Here is a 16205-nt window from a genome sequence, read left to right on the forward strand (position 1 = left end):
AACAGCAGCTTCTCTCCTTCCCTCCCTGGCCCTTCCTATGCTTTGCACAGTTGTGCAAAGAGGAATCAGAATGTTGGACAGCAGTATTGTGTGAGTGGGAGGGGGCTGGGAGGGATGCTGGGTACACCTGTCCCCAGTGTTTGTTAGGCTGAGCATTTGAGGCCAGAGGAACCCTTGGTGAACCTTTGTTATTTTCCAGCTTCCTTAGAGTGAAGGTGGAGGGGAGGATAGAGAATAAGAGGCAAGGAAAAGGAGGTTGTTCACAATAGCTACTTCTGAATAAGAATACTATCTCTTTTTTTTTTTCGAAAATTTTATTTTTTTATGATTTTTATTTTTTCCATTATAGTTGATTTACAGTGTTCTGTCACTTTCTACTGTATGCTATCTCTTTCCAAAGATCCCCCCCCCCTTTTTTTTAAGGGCCACAGGTATGGCATATGTAAGTTCCCAGGCTAAAGGTTAAATGGGAGCTGTACCTACTGGTCTATGCCACAGCCACGGCAATGCCAGATCTGAGCCACATCTGGGACCTACACCACAGCTCATGGCAATCCAGGGAGCGAGGCCAGGGATTAAACACACACCTTCATGGATACGAGTAGGGTTCTTTTCTGGTGAGCAACAATGGGAGCTCCTCATTCAAAAATTGTTGAACACCTATTTGTGTTATCGGACACTGTTATAGTTGCCGAGGACACTGAAAAAACCCCCACCCTCCTGTCTGTGGCATTTACATAGTACCCTCAGCTGTGGCCAAGTTCTGAGGTGCCTCCCTGACCTTTAGCTGAGAGGTACATAGTGATTTGAAAAACTCCAACCTTTAGAAAGTACTAGAAATTCTGTTCCTAGAATTTCAGAGGTGCAGGCTGACCCCTGCTCAGTTGACCATAGTTTTCTAATGGTTTCACTGGGGTTTAGGTTGCAAACATAGCTGTGTTAGCCTTTTGATTCTATCTCTAATGTTGTTCATTCTCTGTTCTTTCTGGTGTTGGAGAGGCACCGGTAGTGGGTCATAATTTGGTAAGTTATAAAGAGCAGACCAGTAATAAACATAAAATAATTTCTAAGGCAGGCTTATTTAACCTGTGGTGAGACATATAAACTAGCCATAAGAAGTATTTCTCAAGTTTGTTAGTTATTACAACACAGTGATGAAGGTGGCCAAGGGAAGCCTGGCATTTCTTAGAGGTTATCAGTAAAATGGAAGAAAATTTTCTAATTCAGATTCTATTCATTTGGGCTTTGTATAATGTATGTGGTGAATGGTTTAGCTTAGCTTATGGAGAAATTGTTTTCTTTATGACAAATATATAACACAGTAGCAGGAGAAATGTTTAAGTGTTTAAGGAAGCAGAATTTAAGCTACTGTTTTTCTTTACAAATGATTTTTCTAGTCGTTATGAGGCTACCCTTTGCCTAGGCTGAAATGGTAGTATCTTGAAAGAATTGACAGCATTTCTTTTAGAAGCACCTAAATCACCCCACCTACTCAAGACTGTGTGTGTGTGTGTGTGTGTGTGTGTGTGTATACTGCCCTCTCCTCCTGGGCCTCTGTCCTCTCTAGCCTGTATCAGTGAGGTTTAATCACCTATTGGGATGTGACTGTTGTGGACAGCATTAATTAAAGAGGACAGAATAGAGCAGAGGCCTTCTAATTCTACAGATGCAAAGACAGGGAGTATGATGTGGTGATGCAGCACAGGCATGATTGGGTACCTTCCGGTTCAAGAGGCCAGTGCCACCTGAGATTCCTTCTTTGCATTTCATTGGGCTCAGAAATTTTATTCACAACATAGAGTGCTAACCACTATATGATCACAGCCAGAAATTCTGTTCAAATCCACAAAACCTAACTGAGTAATGGCTGTGTCAAGCTTTGTGCTAGGAGCTGTAATTTAATTCTGGATCAGAAGCCAGAGGCTCTTTGAGTTAGCTCTAAAATGTGAAGTTCTAACTTTATTTTATTGAGAGAAAACCCTTTGCTGTTGGTCTTTCTGTGTAATGAGCTGTGATGCTTGTCCACCTCCTACTCTCTTTCAGGTAAAAAGGGAGTGTACATGACTGATATAAAACCTCAAGGTGTGGCTATGAAAGCTGGAGTCCTGGCTGATGATCACTTGATTGAAGTGAATGGGGAGAATGTAGAAGATGCCAGCCATGAGGAGGTGGTTGAAAAGGTATATCCCAAAGGAGTACTTTTCTTATCTTTCATCCTACTTTCTTTGGAAATGACAGGGAGCAGGAATGGTAGTTTATGATGGGAGGAATATAATAAGGGGAAGCTAAATCTTTGTACTGAGAGCACACAGACCCACTCGTGATGCAAGCAGTGTTAGTATAGGGTTTAGGGATAAGGTTTTTGCCAATTTTACGTTGTTTTAAAGAAAGATGTTCTAAGAACCATTGATTTATCTTTGGGGTCTTATTTATAACTGATTGGAATCCTCCTCTGAATTTAAAATAAATTCAGTGTTGAGTCAATGTTACTAAAATGCTTCAATATAAGCTGGAAGATAACCAAGGTGGTGATGAATATCAAGATGCACGTGGGGAGTCAAACCGGAAGGCCCATTATATCCCAAATCTTACTCCCCAGCATGGTTCTGTGATGCATGGGAAACACTCAGACATCTTCCTCTGGGCCATAGGGAACCTGGAAAATTGACCTACTTTATCTTCTCTAGGTTGAAGGATCTTTCAAAGCAGACCTTTACTTTCTTTTCCTTTCCAAACTCCATTCCTAGTCTTCACCTATGTGCCTTTCCAAGTTTTCTGAATTCCAGCTCACAACTGGGTTCCCTTTAGCATCTGTGTGGGTGAGGTCATACTTAAAGGGAAAAACAACTGTAGAAATGATAAATGCCAGTATTACAGCCTAAACTCCGGCCTTACAACCCATATTTCCTGTTGAATCTAGAGACTATGTGCCTCTGGAAACTTTTCCCATCATCATTCTTGGAGATTGAGGTTGGTCCTCACCTGTATGTGTTGCTGCAGGTGAAGAAGTCCGGAAGCCGCGTTATGTTCCTGCTAGTGGACAAGGAAACTGACAAGTACCATAGTGAGCAGAAGATAAAAGTCAAGAGAGAAACAGCCAGTTTGAAACTGCTACCCCACCAGCCTCGGATTGTGGAGATGAAGAAGGGGAGCAATGGCTATGGTTTCTATTTGAGGGCAGGCCCAGAACAGAAAGGTAAGGCAATAGAAGAGCAGAAAACCTGGCAGTGGAACCATCCAATTCTTTATCCCAGCCTGACTCCCGCGTTCCATTAGGCCCCCACTCCCCATCGAATTCATAGAGGAGACAGTAAGAAACTAGAAAGCATAGCTGGGTCAGTTTCCACATTATGTGGTGGCCTGATGCTGGGCAGCCCTCGGTTTCCGTAGCAGAATAATAAGGCAGAATTTGGGATCTGGGCAGTAGTATGCTGGTAAATTGGCTCTCTTGGGGGAAAAAGCCCCAATTTGTAGCATGTGTTGTTGTTGTTGTTGTTTGTGGTGTAAATACTCCCACCATGTCTGATTTCAAGCTCTCAACATGGAGTCACAGACTGCAAAGTTGAGAAGTTCATGCAGATTTGGCTCTCAGAAACTGCTGTGAGCCAACACCACTAGATCTGAGGCAGAGGTGTGGGCTGGGATCTGGGACTTGAATAGAACCAAGAGTCTTTCTGATTCCTTGTAATTCAATAAAGAAACGACTGTGGTCCTCCTATGGAAGCTGAATACATTAAAAAAAAAAATGTCGGTTCAGGCCATGCAAACTCTTATTCACCCAGAAGCTGCTAGTTTCTTTTCATTGTATTATATGTATATAGTTATGAAATATTAACTTGGTTCGTATTATATTAAAAACACCCTTGGGGCCTTTGAGAATATCAAGCGAATCAGACAAGAATTCTTCAGTCAATGAGCCTTCTGTTTAGCAGAGGAGATAAGACACATATGTCCACAACCGAAGATAGATGGCAAGAAACACCTTAATACAGGGGCCGATAGAATATTGTGGAAATTCAAGGTTGCAACAAATTTTTCTCACTGAAAAGGCACTGGGAGGCCTCATAGTAAAGGTAGCACTTGAGCTGAAGCTTTGTAGTATGAATAGAACTTGGACAAGCTAAGGGGTGGGGACAAAGAAGTCCAATCCATAGAGATAGGATTGCATGAATAAAGCAGGGAAACATGGGCACAGTTTGATTGGCATCTAATGTGTAGCACAGAGAACCAAGTTAGAAAGGTAGGTTGAAGAGAGGTGATGGAGGTTTAGTGCCAGGTTGAGGAGTTTGGACTTGGTTCTACAGTCAATGGGGAGTTAAATGGTTTTTGAGCATTGTGAGAGAGAATTAAAATTAAGCCTTCAGGGCCTTTGGGGCTTTACACATCTCAATTACTTCTGATAATTCTGCAAGAATTGCTGAAGTTGAGGACTTGAAGATACAAGCATTATAAGGTCAAATAGTTGTGGTATATTTAGTCTCAAGTTCAGGTCTGTTTGGTTCTAAAGCCCATGCCCACGTTGTGCTGAGGACTGACTTGGTCAGACACGGCATCGAGATGAAGCTGAAGGCAGATGTGCACTGGAGAAGGTGAACATTAGGGACAGAGAGAGCAGGTGGTAAGGTGCGATAGTAGCTTAAGTAGAATTCAAGACAAGAAATAATACAAACTGCATTTTGGGTAGAGGAACTAGGCCTAGAGGAGCTGTTTAACATACTAAGGTAGCATTGAAGGACTTAGTTGACTAGACATGGAGAGTGGATGCTGAGGAAGAATCAGCTGTTAAGTGTCAGTGACAGGGGGGAGATGGTGCTCCCACTAACAAGTGACCAAGAGGAAGGGCCTTGGAATGGGGAGATGGCCTAGATGGTTTTTGGTTTGAATACATTACACTTGAGGAACCTATGGGGTATCCAGTTGGAGATGTCAAGCAACTAGCTGGAAAAGTAAAACTGGAACTTGTTAAAACTGTATGAGGGACACAAAAGGTATGAGAGATGTGGAGGCATCTGGTGAAGACAGTTCAGATCAGAAGGCTAAAGACACATCTTGAGGGAGTGTCTGTTGTGGCTCAGCGGTAACGAACCTAACTAGTATCCATGAGGATATAGGTTCGATCCCTGGCCCTGCTCAGGGATCTGGGTTAAGGATCTGGCGTTGCTGTGAGCCATGGTGTAGGTCGCAGATGTGGCTTGGATCCCACGTTGCTATGGCTGTGGTAGGCCAGCAGCTGCAGCTCTGATTCAACCCCTAGCCTGGGAACTTCCATAAGCCACAGGTTTGGCCCTAAAAAGCAAAGCAAAAAAGAGCAAAAAAAAAAGACACATCTTGTGTCATGCACACAAAATGCATTCACAATCAAACATGCCCAACTGCTACTAAAATGCCAGCATGGATTTTCTAGGGTCTGAATTCTTTGGTTTTGTTCATCATTCTTCTCTTTCCCCTGCTTGTGGCTTAGCTCCTACATAAGTGTATGGATACAAGCATGCACACCGATTTCCTAGGATCTTGGGACCCTTAATGCTTAGCATGCTATTTTGTCAGATACTTTTAGTAACAACATGATTCTTTAAGATCCTCTCGTTATTAATGTCTGGGTTTGTTCCTGGAATGAGTTCTGACCAAAGAACAAGGTCTACTGGGATACGTTTAGACAGCCTAGGGTGCCAGTGGGAAGGATGGGAGCTGTACTCAGCAGGCTTTTTAATCTATTTTATAAGGCCCTTAGGCTCCAGCAGAAACATCACAGTTTGTTTTTTAGGGATCTTCCTGATAATTTTATTTATTTAGGGTTTTTTTTTGGGGGGTGGTGTAGGTCAAATTGTCAAGGACATAGATTCCAGAAGTCCAGCAGAAGAGGCTGGCTTGAAGAACAATGACCTGGTGGTTGCTGTCAATGGCGAGTGTGTGGAGTCCCTCGATCATGACAGTGTGGTGGAAATGATTAGAAAGGGTGGAGATCAGACTTCATTGTTGGTGGTAGACAAAGAGACGGACAACATGTATAAACTGGTAAGTAACACAAGGCCATATATTCATGAATTAAGATTGGGTCTATTCACTCAAGCCCTCAAACTCTGGCTAAGTTACCACTTTGACTCTTCATCCTGGAAGGAACATAGCAATCATCATTAAGCCTGCATGAAAGCTCAAATGGGTAAGGAGAATGCCAAGTGATTGAGACATGAGTTTTAAGTACTTAGATTGAGGATTTTAGAGAGATTTGAAAATATAACTGCAGAATTTCTCTTGGTGACCTGAGAAAAATCTATGAAAAATATTCTGGAAATAAGCAGATGTAGCCCTAACTTTCCCAAATAGGGAGCAACTGGATTCTAAACTATAGACCAATAAGTAAGTTCTGTCATTCCCATGTAAAAGCCTGGGAGGGATTATTAAACAGTTTATAAGTCCTTAACAAGGGAATAGAATCACAGCATTAACCAAGATCAAGTTGTGTCAAACCTTATTTCCTCTTAACTCTTAATCACAACAGCTAATCTGCATATTTTAAAGTTTTTATAACATATTTATTTTATCATAAAAACTGAGGTTCACTCTAGCTTAGCAGAAATTTGGGGACCTTCTTAAGTACCATCTGCCTTGCTGGGTTGGTTACAAAAATGAACAAAGATAAACTTGTTCTATGTGATATACAATAATGGATACATCCAAAGGTCTGTAAATGATATATAGAGAGGAATATTATGGGTGGTGGTGGTTGTGGTATTAACCTCCTTTTTAGATTAAAACCTGAAGCTTAGAGAGACTAAGTGATTGGCTAAAGTCACCTAGCTTAGTAAAGACTGAAGCCAATATATGAATGCAAGTTTTAATTCATTATACCATACTCCCTCCAAGCACAACACTTTGATTAGATATTTTAAGAAACCTGTATAATGAAAGGTAAAGAGTGAACTGGATGATAGAATAATTAATGGGTTTTTAGCCAGTTGAACAACCATACCTAAAAAATACGTGACATTGGACAATGTCAACCTGAACAGGTGTCTCTAATGAATGGTTGCTTGTCCTATCCTAGTTTATTATTACCTGTAAATGGAGACATGGAAAATGTATTTGACATATGTGATACAGATGACTTAAGTCTGATCATGGATAATTAATTTACTAGAGACTATAATTAATATTCCAAGTAGTATACTAACTTAAAGCTAAATTGTATGAATGCCAAACGGTGAGACCTAATTTGATGACTAGAAAAAGAGCACAAACTTGATGATACTCTAAGTAGCTGTCCCCTCCCCAAAAAAGTCAATTTAAGGTTATATTAATTGACACTGGGCTTTTGGAGATGATAGTAGTATTGTACTGAGTTGGTCAGACTATACTTTAAACTACCAGTGGTGTGTAATCTTGGGCAAGTTACCCTCCTTGTGCCTGTTTCCATGGTTGTAAGATGAGGGTAGCTACTGTGAAGGGTGGGTATGAGTATTAAGTGAGTTAATATTTAGAGCATTCAGAATAATGCCTTGCAGTGTTGTATATCAACGTTGTGTCCAGTTCTGAGAACCTCACTTTAAGAAGGCCAGTGTCAAGAAAGGTAACCAGGGCAGAGGATTTACAAGACATCATGTGCATATTCAGTTGAACAAGCATAGAATTTGGGGAAGAAAGGAGAACATCTCCAAGAATTTAAAGACTAAATGGTGACTATGTAAGGTGATATTATGTAAGATGTATTAACTAATTTGTGGTAATCATTTCACAAGGTGTGTGTGTATGTATATATATATATATATATATATATATCAAATCAACATGTACAGCTTGTATACAATTTTGTCAGTTATACTTCATTAAGGCTGAGAAAATACATGAAGCAAAAATTTACAAAATTAAAAAGAGAAATATACTTCTACAATAATAGTTGGAGACTTCAATATCCCATTCTCAATAATGAATAGAACAACCAGACAGAAAAAAGCAAGGAACCAGAAGACTGGAACAACACAAACCAGCTAGATTTAACAGACAAACACAGAAGACGCTACCCAGCAACAGAACACATGTTCTTCTCAAGTGCACATGGGATATTCTCCAGGACAGACCATATGTTAAGCCATAAAAGGTCACAATAGTCAAACGATGGAATCAATCTGATGGAATCAATCTAAGTGTCCACTGACAGATGAATGGAATTTAAAAATGTGTGTGTGTGTGTATATCTATATACACACATATATATATATATAATATACACACGAATTTGAAAGGCATTCTATGGGGCACAGCTTGACCAAATAGAGAAGCTATAGGGAGCTAGCTTTTGGCTTAAGGACAACTGAAGCTTCCAGGAACAAACTCTGCAGAGTGGGGGGCTCCCAGTTTGTGGAAAAGGTCAAGCAAAAATTGTAAGGTCACTGCTGTGGCTGTTTAAAAGGAATTCTGGTATGAAGTCCTTTTCAACACTTCCTAGTCGTATGACAGAATGACTTAACTATAATTTAATGTTCTGGTTAAAGTGAGAGAATTTGGATCTAGAAAAATGACTGTCTCTACCTTCTTTCTCCCTCTTTACCCACTACCCTATACCCCCCAAAGTAAGTTCCATAGGTAGGTAGGTGGGTTGTGGTTGGATCTTTGATATATATCAGTGAATACAACTCCTAAACCAGTTCCTGACATCTACTAGACACCCAAATGTTTGAATGAAGAAAGAGTAAAAGCTCAGTAAGTGTTTAATGTTACTGTACTTGGCCTCAAGATTAGCTGCTACTGTCAGATACGGTTGATTTGCTTGTTTGGGTAGTGATGTCAGAGGCATTTTTTGCATGTGATGAGTCATTCTGACAATTTCCCACATTCTAAAGAGAGAAAGAAATGCGGAGCATTTGCAAGTATACCACTGAAATGTCTGAAGTTATTAGCTAAATTGGGTAACTAGGAGGTTCTGTGCTGGTGCTACGCTTGTTTAGAAAGGCAGATGTAGGACCCCAGGACCCCAAATCCAATTGCAGCCAGGCTGCTGAACAGTAAGCTCAAGGGCAGAGGATGTTGTACTCATCTTCAATTGCTTGATTTTCTACTCACTGCCAACAAATGTCCTGGACAGCTGTGCGCAGCAATTTAACTGCTGATCCTAGACCTTATGGTACCCAAATATACTCTTTTAATCCTCACAACTAAAACCAACAGCCAGCTAAACTCTTTATTCCCTCTCATATTCATATATATATATGAATATATATATGACAACAAAAAACCCAGTCACATGCTTCCTGTTTTCTACCTCTTTTTGCATTTAAGACAATCACTGCCTTCTTCACATGGATTGTCTAGAGTTGAGATGGATTAGAAGTATTTAAAGATAGTGAGGAGTCTAGTATAACAGAAATGTCAGGTGATGGTTACAATAATAAACAGTATTCAAGATTGGAGGGGGAGGTGAGAGAATCAAGTAGCAAAGCATTGGAATTAACTTGTTACCATATGTGACCAACTGTGTGATTGCCACCACCCTCTACCCCTCCCCCCAATTAATTACTGTGCTTCAGATAGTGATAAAAATACTGTCTCATGTTTTACTTTCTCTAATGTGTTTAAGCTCTGAAGACCACCTTATTGAAGGGGAAGGGCCAGGTGAACCTACTCTGCCCAGAATACTGGGCAAGTCAATGTTGATAATTTCCCAGCAAGGAGAACGCCTGTAGTTTGTTCAGTGACTCGCTTAATATCATGGAAACAAAACCCAGCAATTCTGGTAGACTTATTTTTGGATTCTTGTACAACATTCTGTACTGCTTTTATTTTATGTATACATACATTTGTTTACATGTTTATGCTCATTACTCCTTAACAAGCTCAATTTTGCTTTCTATCTCTTCTGTTTGGGGTCGTAATTATATAGCTCACAACCAGATGTATCTGGAAGAGTGGAACATGTATGACGCCTTGTAAATTAAACCAGCACACTTAAAGTGCAATTTCTAATGTTTTTTCCCCCTTTGTTTTCAAAAGGCTCGTATTTCTCCTTTTCTCTACTATCAAAGTCAAGAACTGCCCAATGGTTCTGTCACGGAGGCCCCTGCTCCTGTTCCTCTGGAGGTCTCCAGTCCAGACACTACAGAGGAAGTGGGAGATCATAAACCTAAACTCTGCAGGCTGGTTAAAGGTGAAGATGGCTATGGCTTTCACTTAAATGCGATTCGGGGTCAGCCAGGCTCGTTCGTCAAAGAGGTATGGTGATCTGGTTCTGGCAGCCCAATGAACACAGCCAGTTAGGAGGGCCTCAGTTCCTCTCATTCACTGATGCCTCAGTAAAAAGTACACTGAGGGTCTCCTTGGGTTCAAATATGTGCTCTAACGGTCCCGTACCATTTAAGATAGTTGCTAGCATGTCCCAAGCTCACATCTTTTGTTTCTTAGACATCTGTTCCACATAATTGTCTCTTTAATTACTTTAAACAGAGTAAGTTGGCATGACTGCAGTTGACAGTCACTAACAACTCTGACTGGGAGTGATACTTGTTTGCTTCTGTGCATTTGGCATAATGCCCCTGCCCTGCAGGGACTGACAGTGAGATGATTGCTGCGAAAGCTCTCAAGTTGGGAATGAAGAAGGGGGACCTATGAAACCTAATGCCTTCAACCCCAGAAGACATACAATGTGATAGTCAACCACTGTGACACTACTCATTTGAGTGGGGAAGTTGTAGCTTTTACAAGCAGAAAAGCACTAGAGCACCATTCTCAGCTTCTGTATGTCAAGGTGAAATAACATCACCTCTCCTCTGCAGAATAGCTAGTCTAATCTTCTGTTGTCCGTGTTTGGAGGTGATAACTCAGGACTTCTGCTCACAGGTACAGAAGGGCGGCCCAGCTGACCTGGCTGGGCTGGAGGATGAGGACGTCATCATTGAAGTGAACGGAGTGAATGTGCTGGATGAGCCCTATGAGAAGGTGGTGGACAGAATCCAGAGCAGTGGCAAGAATGTCACGCTCCTAGTCTGTGGAAAGAAGGCCTATGATTATTTCCAGGCTAAGAAAATCCCTATTGTTTCCTCTATGGCTGATCCACTAGATGACGCCCCTGATTCTAAAGAAGGAACGCTGGAGGAATCGGAGCATGACTCGCACACGGCAAAAGAACGAGTGAGTGATGACACATTTCTTTTAATGATCTGACTAACCAGAGTATAGTAAAGTCCTTAATAAGTGCATTACACATCTATGTTTATCTCAGATTTCCTAAAATACTAGAAAATTACAGTGTAACAAGAACTAGCACATCCAGTTATTGTGGGGGAGAGAAGGTAAAGACAACACACTTATTTTTCACTGCATGGAATTGACAGTAATTGCCTAAAGTTCATAAATCGAGAAATAACAGAAGCTTATCAAAATTGTAACAGGAACCACCAGAAGAACCTGAATCAGACTCTTTACGTACAAATTCTGGATCTGCCATTTATCACCCTTGGGCAAATGGATTTATTCTCTGTGCCTCATTTTCCCCACCTTTAAAATAAGGATAATTTGTAGGATTGTTATCAGGATTATGTTAAATAAGATTCTTAAAGTGCTTTGAACAGTGCCTAGTTCATGGTAAGAGTGAAATGAATGGTGGTGGTTAGAGACAGTATTGTTCTTATTACTCAAGTCTATTACTAGGGAAGAGTAAGCATTATTCTATATGTACTTAGATTAGATAAATTCCTTGGTAAGTCTCAACCTTTCACAGATGAACTTGAGAACTGACCTATCCAAAAGTGAACTGACCTATCCAAGTTCATAAAGGGAATGTATAGCAAAGCCAAAACTCTAATAAAAGCTTTATACACTTTCCATTACATTAATTCTACTGATTGGTAATATATTAAAAAAAATACTCATTAAAAACTATTTTTTTGGCCATGCCTGCCGCATGCAGAAGTTGTAGGGCCAGGGATCAAACCCACACCATAGTAACGACCCTTGCCCCACCAGTGACAACACAGGATCCTTAACCTGCCACGCTACCAGGGAAATCCCAAATACTCATTTTTTTTTTTGTTTCTCTGCCTTTTCTAGGGCTGCTCCTGCGGCATATGGAGGTTCCCAGGCTAGGGGGTATAATCAGAGCTGTAGCCACAGGCCTACGCCAGAGCCACAGCAACGTGAGATCCGAGCCATGTCAGCAACCTACACCACAGCTCACAGCAATGCTGGATCGCATTAGGAACCTCATGGTTCCTAATCGGTTTCGTTAACCACTGAGCCACAACGGGAACTCCCCAAATACTCATTTTTAATGAACACATGCTTAGTCTGTTTGGGCTGCTAAACAAAATATCATAGACTAGATGGCTTATAAACAACAAGCATTTATTTCTCACAGTTCTGGAGACTGGGAAGTCCAAGATCATGGCACTGATAGATTCAGTGTCTGGTGAAGGTCTTCTCGCTTGCAGGCTCTTGACTTCTGGCTATGCCTTCACCTGGTAGCAGGGGCTAAGGGGTCTGGGAGGACTCTTTTATAAGGGCAGTAATCTCAGTCATGAGAGCTATGTCTTCACCTCCCAAAGGCCCAACCTCTTCATAATATCACTTTGCGGAACAGGATTTCAATTTATGCATTTTGGGGAGATACAAATATGCAGATCATAGCACACATGATAGCCACTGAACTTGTATTCTGGGTTGTTTCACAAAAAATGTATTCTAGTTATCTTTAAAAAATTCTATAATATCTCTATAGGAAGTTAATTATAGTACTATGCTAGTTTGGTAGAAAAGGCGTACGTGTTATGTGAGTGTGTGTATAGTCACACACACATTAAGAAATGTGTTAGTGTCAAACAAAGCCAAATGTAGAATTCGGGTCATCTGGCTTCTAGTGAGTGACTCTACTCCCTGACTTAAGCCATGCAACCCTGGAACAGATCATCCATTTCCTGATGTTCACACTCTTACCACTTACAGACCCTCTGTTTTCTTTTTCACAGGCCAACAGTACAGCCTCTCATTCTTCTTCCAATTCTGAAGATACAGAGATGTGATGAGAACAAGTAATGGCTTTGGCTGATAACCATTTCTGGGTATTTAATAGGAATCCTTTCCCAAGGAATGAGCTGCCACCAGTTTACTTTCTCTGTTAGAAAAGACTCCTCTGGAAACCAGTTCATCATATGTGATTGTCTTCTGCTGTCATCCATCTTAGGGGTGGCTACTGCACATAGCTTATTTATGGTCAGCTTAGGAAAAGTGAAGGCAGGAGCCAGATGCTTTTCACATAATCTCTTTCAAGCTTCAACTTAACTACATTTCTCTGTATGATGTTATCTCTTCTATAGGTTCTTAGAGCATCAAAGACAATTCATAAATCTGTATATGTGAGGGCTGCTAATTAAAGTTTCTGAACAGATAAGCCTTTTAAAATTATGCTTTTGTAAAAGAATGTTGTTGCTAAAATAAATGGCATTAAAAATGTCTTTTGAGGATGCTTGAATTTTCCCTGTTGATTTTTTTTTTTTTTGTCTTTTTAGGGCCACACCCACATTAATTCCCAGGATAGGGGTTGAATCGGAGCTGCAGCTGCTTGTGTACGCCACAGCTTATGGCAACATCAGATCCTTTAACCCACTGAGAGGGGCCAGGGATCAAACCCGTGTCCTCAGAGAGTGACTTATTCCAGTTAACAGTTACTCATTGTTTTACCCCACAGTACGAGGGGCAGATAAAAAGAAAAAATGAGATATCATCACTGACTTAAATTTAGAGTAATTCACAAATAATATGAAGTTGAGAGGAAATCAAGAAAAATGACATAGTCTGAAAAGTCTCTCTTGGCAGAACATTTCAGTTGTACACCATTTCTTCCCCAGAACAGATAATCTTTTGGTTATTTTCATGGGGCCAGGGTTGGGGAGGAGGGGCAGGATACCAACTCACCTTATACAAGCATAATACCAAGCTATCTTTGATAAAATGAAACTAAGGCCAAAGTATTACAACCTCTGATTTTAATGATAATCAATCTCAAGGGAAAGTCATAACCTTCTCCATGTGATCCTTGACTTAAACAGAAACCCTATGTTTCTGGCCCAGCTACCTGACATGTCTCTTACCCTAGAGTTCCAGTGTATTTTTTCCCTTTAGTTTCTCCGCTCTTTTCCACTCCTACCACCCAGCATGCTGCACCAGCCTCCGACCCAAACAGGTTGGCTGAGGACTAGCTCAAGTTACTCCTCTTTCTCATTTCCAGCTGATGCTACTCATGATCACAGTATCATCTGAGGAGGAAGGCGTAAACTGGAGGTAAGATATGCTACCACAGCATATTGTTTAAAAAATATTAAGTCCTGGTCCCCCCTCCATTTTTCCCCTCTTATATCCAAATTCTGGCATCAGTGGCCTGCAGCAGTCTGTAATAGGCATGAGTTCAAGGTGCCATATGCTTCTCTGGTGCCTGTTTGTGAGCCAAATAGAGGAAAAGTATGCTGGAAAGAGCACTGACCAGGAAGATCACATCAAACCAACGGTGATAGAAGTTGAACTGCAGCTCTCCAAGGACTTCGGTGACTATGGTGCGGTACTCCAAGGGCATGCTCATTCGGATCAGTAGCACCGAGGAGACGAAATACATGCCCTGTAAGTCCAATTAATCCAGAAGTCACTTTGAATGCAGCGACACACAAGTCAAAGGAAATTGTTAAATAAGGAACTATTTAAAAGGATAAAACACATTTCTGGTATTTTACAGCTGTAAACATAAAGCTAGTTCATTAAACTCACCATTATCTGTGCTAATAGCAGGACAATGACATTGGAGGACTTACTGCTGGAGATGGCATAAAAGAACTAGAAAGGGAGGAGAGGTGGATTTATACAGATTCCTGTGTCAAAAACATTACATAGTACGGTTAACATTTAACAGTGTCTCTTCTATGCCACAATCCTGCATAGAACCATTCAGATGATTAACGCTATAAATAAGACATTTAAATAGATTGCCCCAAAACGATCCGCGTATAGTTTTCCCATACGGGTAGTTGGTGGTTTTAAGTATTATAACATGAAAGGAATCCAACTGCTATCAAACTTTTTAGAAACTATGTGATACATAAGACTTTATCACCATTATAACACATTAAAACAAATTACCCTGGGCCACTCTAAGCCTTTGTAATTGTTATTAGGCTCCTGAGCTCTTTCTAAAATTGTGCTAGATGCTTAGAGATCCCCTCTCCCCTCCCAGCCTCTTTTCTCCTTTCATTCGAACACCACTTGGATCTTAAAATCCTTACCTCTTCTACCAGAGAGGATTTACTTTCCAGCTCCACGAAGCCTTCCTATGTTGACCAGAAAACATTCTGCTGCTCCTACTTCCATATTCTCCTTAGAAGCGACTCAACAATTATTCTTCTAATCTCAAATTCTATCTTATTTATTTATTTATTTATTTATTTATTTATTTATTTTTAGCTATTTCTTGGGCCGCTCCCGCGGCATATGGAGGTTCCCAGGCTAGGGGTCAAATCGGAGCTGTAGCCACCAGCCTACGCCAGAGCCACAGCAACGCAGGATCTGAGCTGCGTCTGCAATCTACACCACAGCTCACGGCAACGCCGGATCGTTAACCCACTGAGCAAGGACAGGGACCGAACCCGCAACCTCATGGTTCCCAGTCGGATTCGTTAACCAATGCGCCACGACGGGAACTCCTATCTCATTTATTTATTATAGATATCTGCTCAGTACCTACTATGTACCAAGTTCTGTTTTAGTTGCTGGTGACATAATCAGTGAGCGAAGCAAACTGTGATCTCACTCTATGACTTTTGGCAAATGTACTTATCTAATTGGTGTATGATGTAAATACATCATCAATTTGTGTATTAGTTTAAATTTTTCCTTTTATTCAGTTTTATGTCTTTTAAATATCTGTGTCTGCTAAGATCTCAGAAGGCAGAAATGTTTATTAGGTAAAATGATCTTGTAGTGCCACATGTAATAAGTACTTTTAAGTTCTGTGATACAACATACCTTGGTAAGAGTGATCAGCAATCCTCTGATTGATGTGACGATGATTATTCCAACTAGAATGAAGGAAATGTGTTGGGACCAGAACTTCACCTGTCATTATATTAATAAGAAAAACATTTGTTAAATCTCTGTTGAGAGAGATGTGAACACGAAGAAGATGCATTCCGATTGCTTATGTGACGGTGAGTAGGAACTTCATTAAGCCCTATGTGATT

At 40.7% G+C, this 16205-nt stretch overlaps 2 protein-coding genes across 3 annotated transcripts in view; one reads left to right on the forward strand and one right to left on the reverse strand.

Moving 5' to 3' along the window:
* PDZK1 (PDZ domain containing 1) overlaps window positions 1-13434 on the forward strand; it is a 31043-nt gene extending 17609 nt beyond the window's left edge. The window contains exons 4-9 of the mRNA XM_047784832.1: window positions 2044-2180; window positions 3001-3196; window positions 5819-6015; window positions 9985-10203; window positions 10828-11118; window positions 12951-13434. Of these exons, the coding sequence (XP_047640788.1) occupies window positions 2044-2180; window positions 3001-3196; window positions 5819-6015; window positions 9985-10203; window positions 10828-11118; window positions 12951-13004 (1094 nt within the window). The 3' untranslated portion in view covers window positions 13005-13434. The remainder of the gene's footprint in view (window positions 1-2043; window positions 2181-3000; window positions 3197-5818; window positions 6016-9984; window positions 10204-10827; window positions 11119-12950) is intronic.
* Window positions 13435-13950: 516 nt separating this feature from the next.
* Window positions 13951-16205, reverse strand: part of LOC125129754 (Golgi pH regulator) — a 55088-nt gene continuing 52833 nt past the window's right edge. For both annotated transcript variants that reach the window (XM_047784833.1, XM_047784834.1), the window contains 3 exons: window positions 15991-16080; window positions 14740-14805; window positions 13951-14593 (listed from right to left, as the gene is read on the reverse strand). In XM_047784833.1, coding sequence (XP_047640789.1) covers window positions 14387-14593; window positions 14740-14805; window positions 15991-16080 — 363 coding nt within the window. In that variant the 3' untranslated portion in view covers window positions 13951-14386. The remainder of the gene's footprint in view (window positions 14594-14739; window positions 14806-15990; window positions 16081-16205) is intronic.

Source organism: Phacochoerus africanus, chromosome 6 (genome assembly GCF_016906955.1).
Source record: "Phacochoerus africanus isolate WHEZ1 chromosome 6, ROS_Pafr_v1, whole genome shotgun sequence".
NCBI classification, from domain to species: domain Eukaryota; kingdom Metazoa; phylum Chordata; class Mammalia; order Artiodactyla; family Suidae; genus Phacochoerus; species Phacochoerus africanus.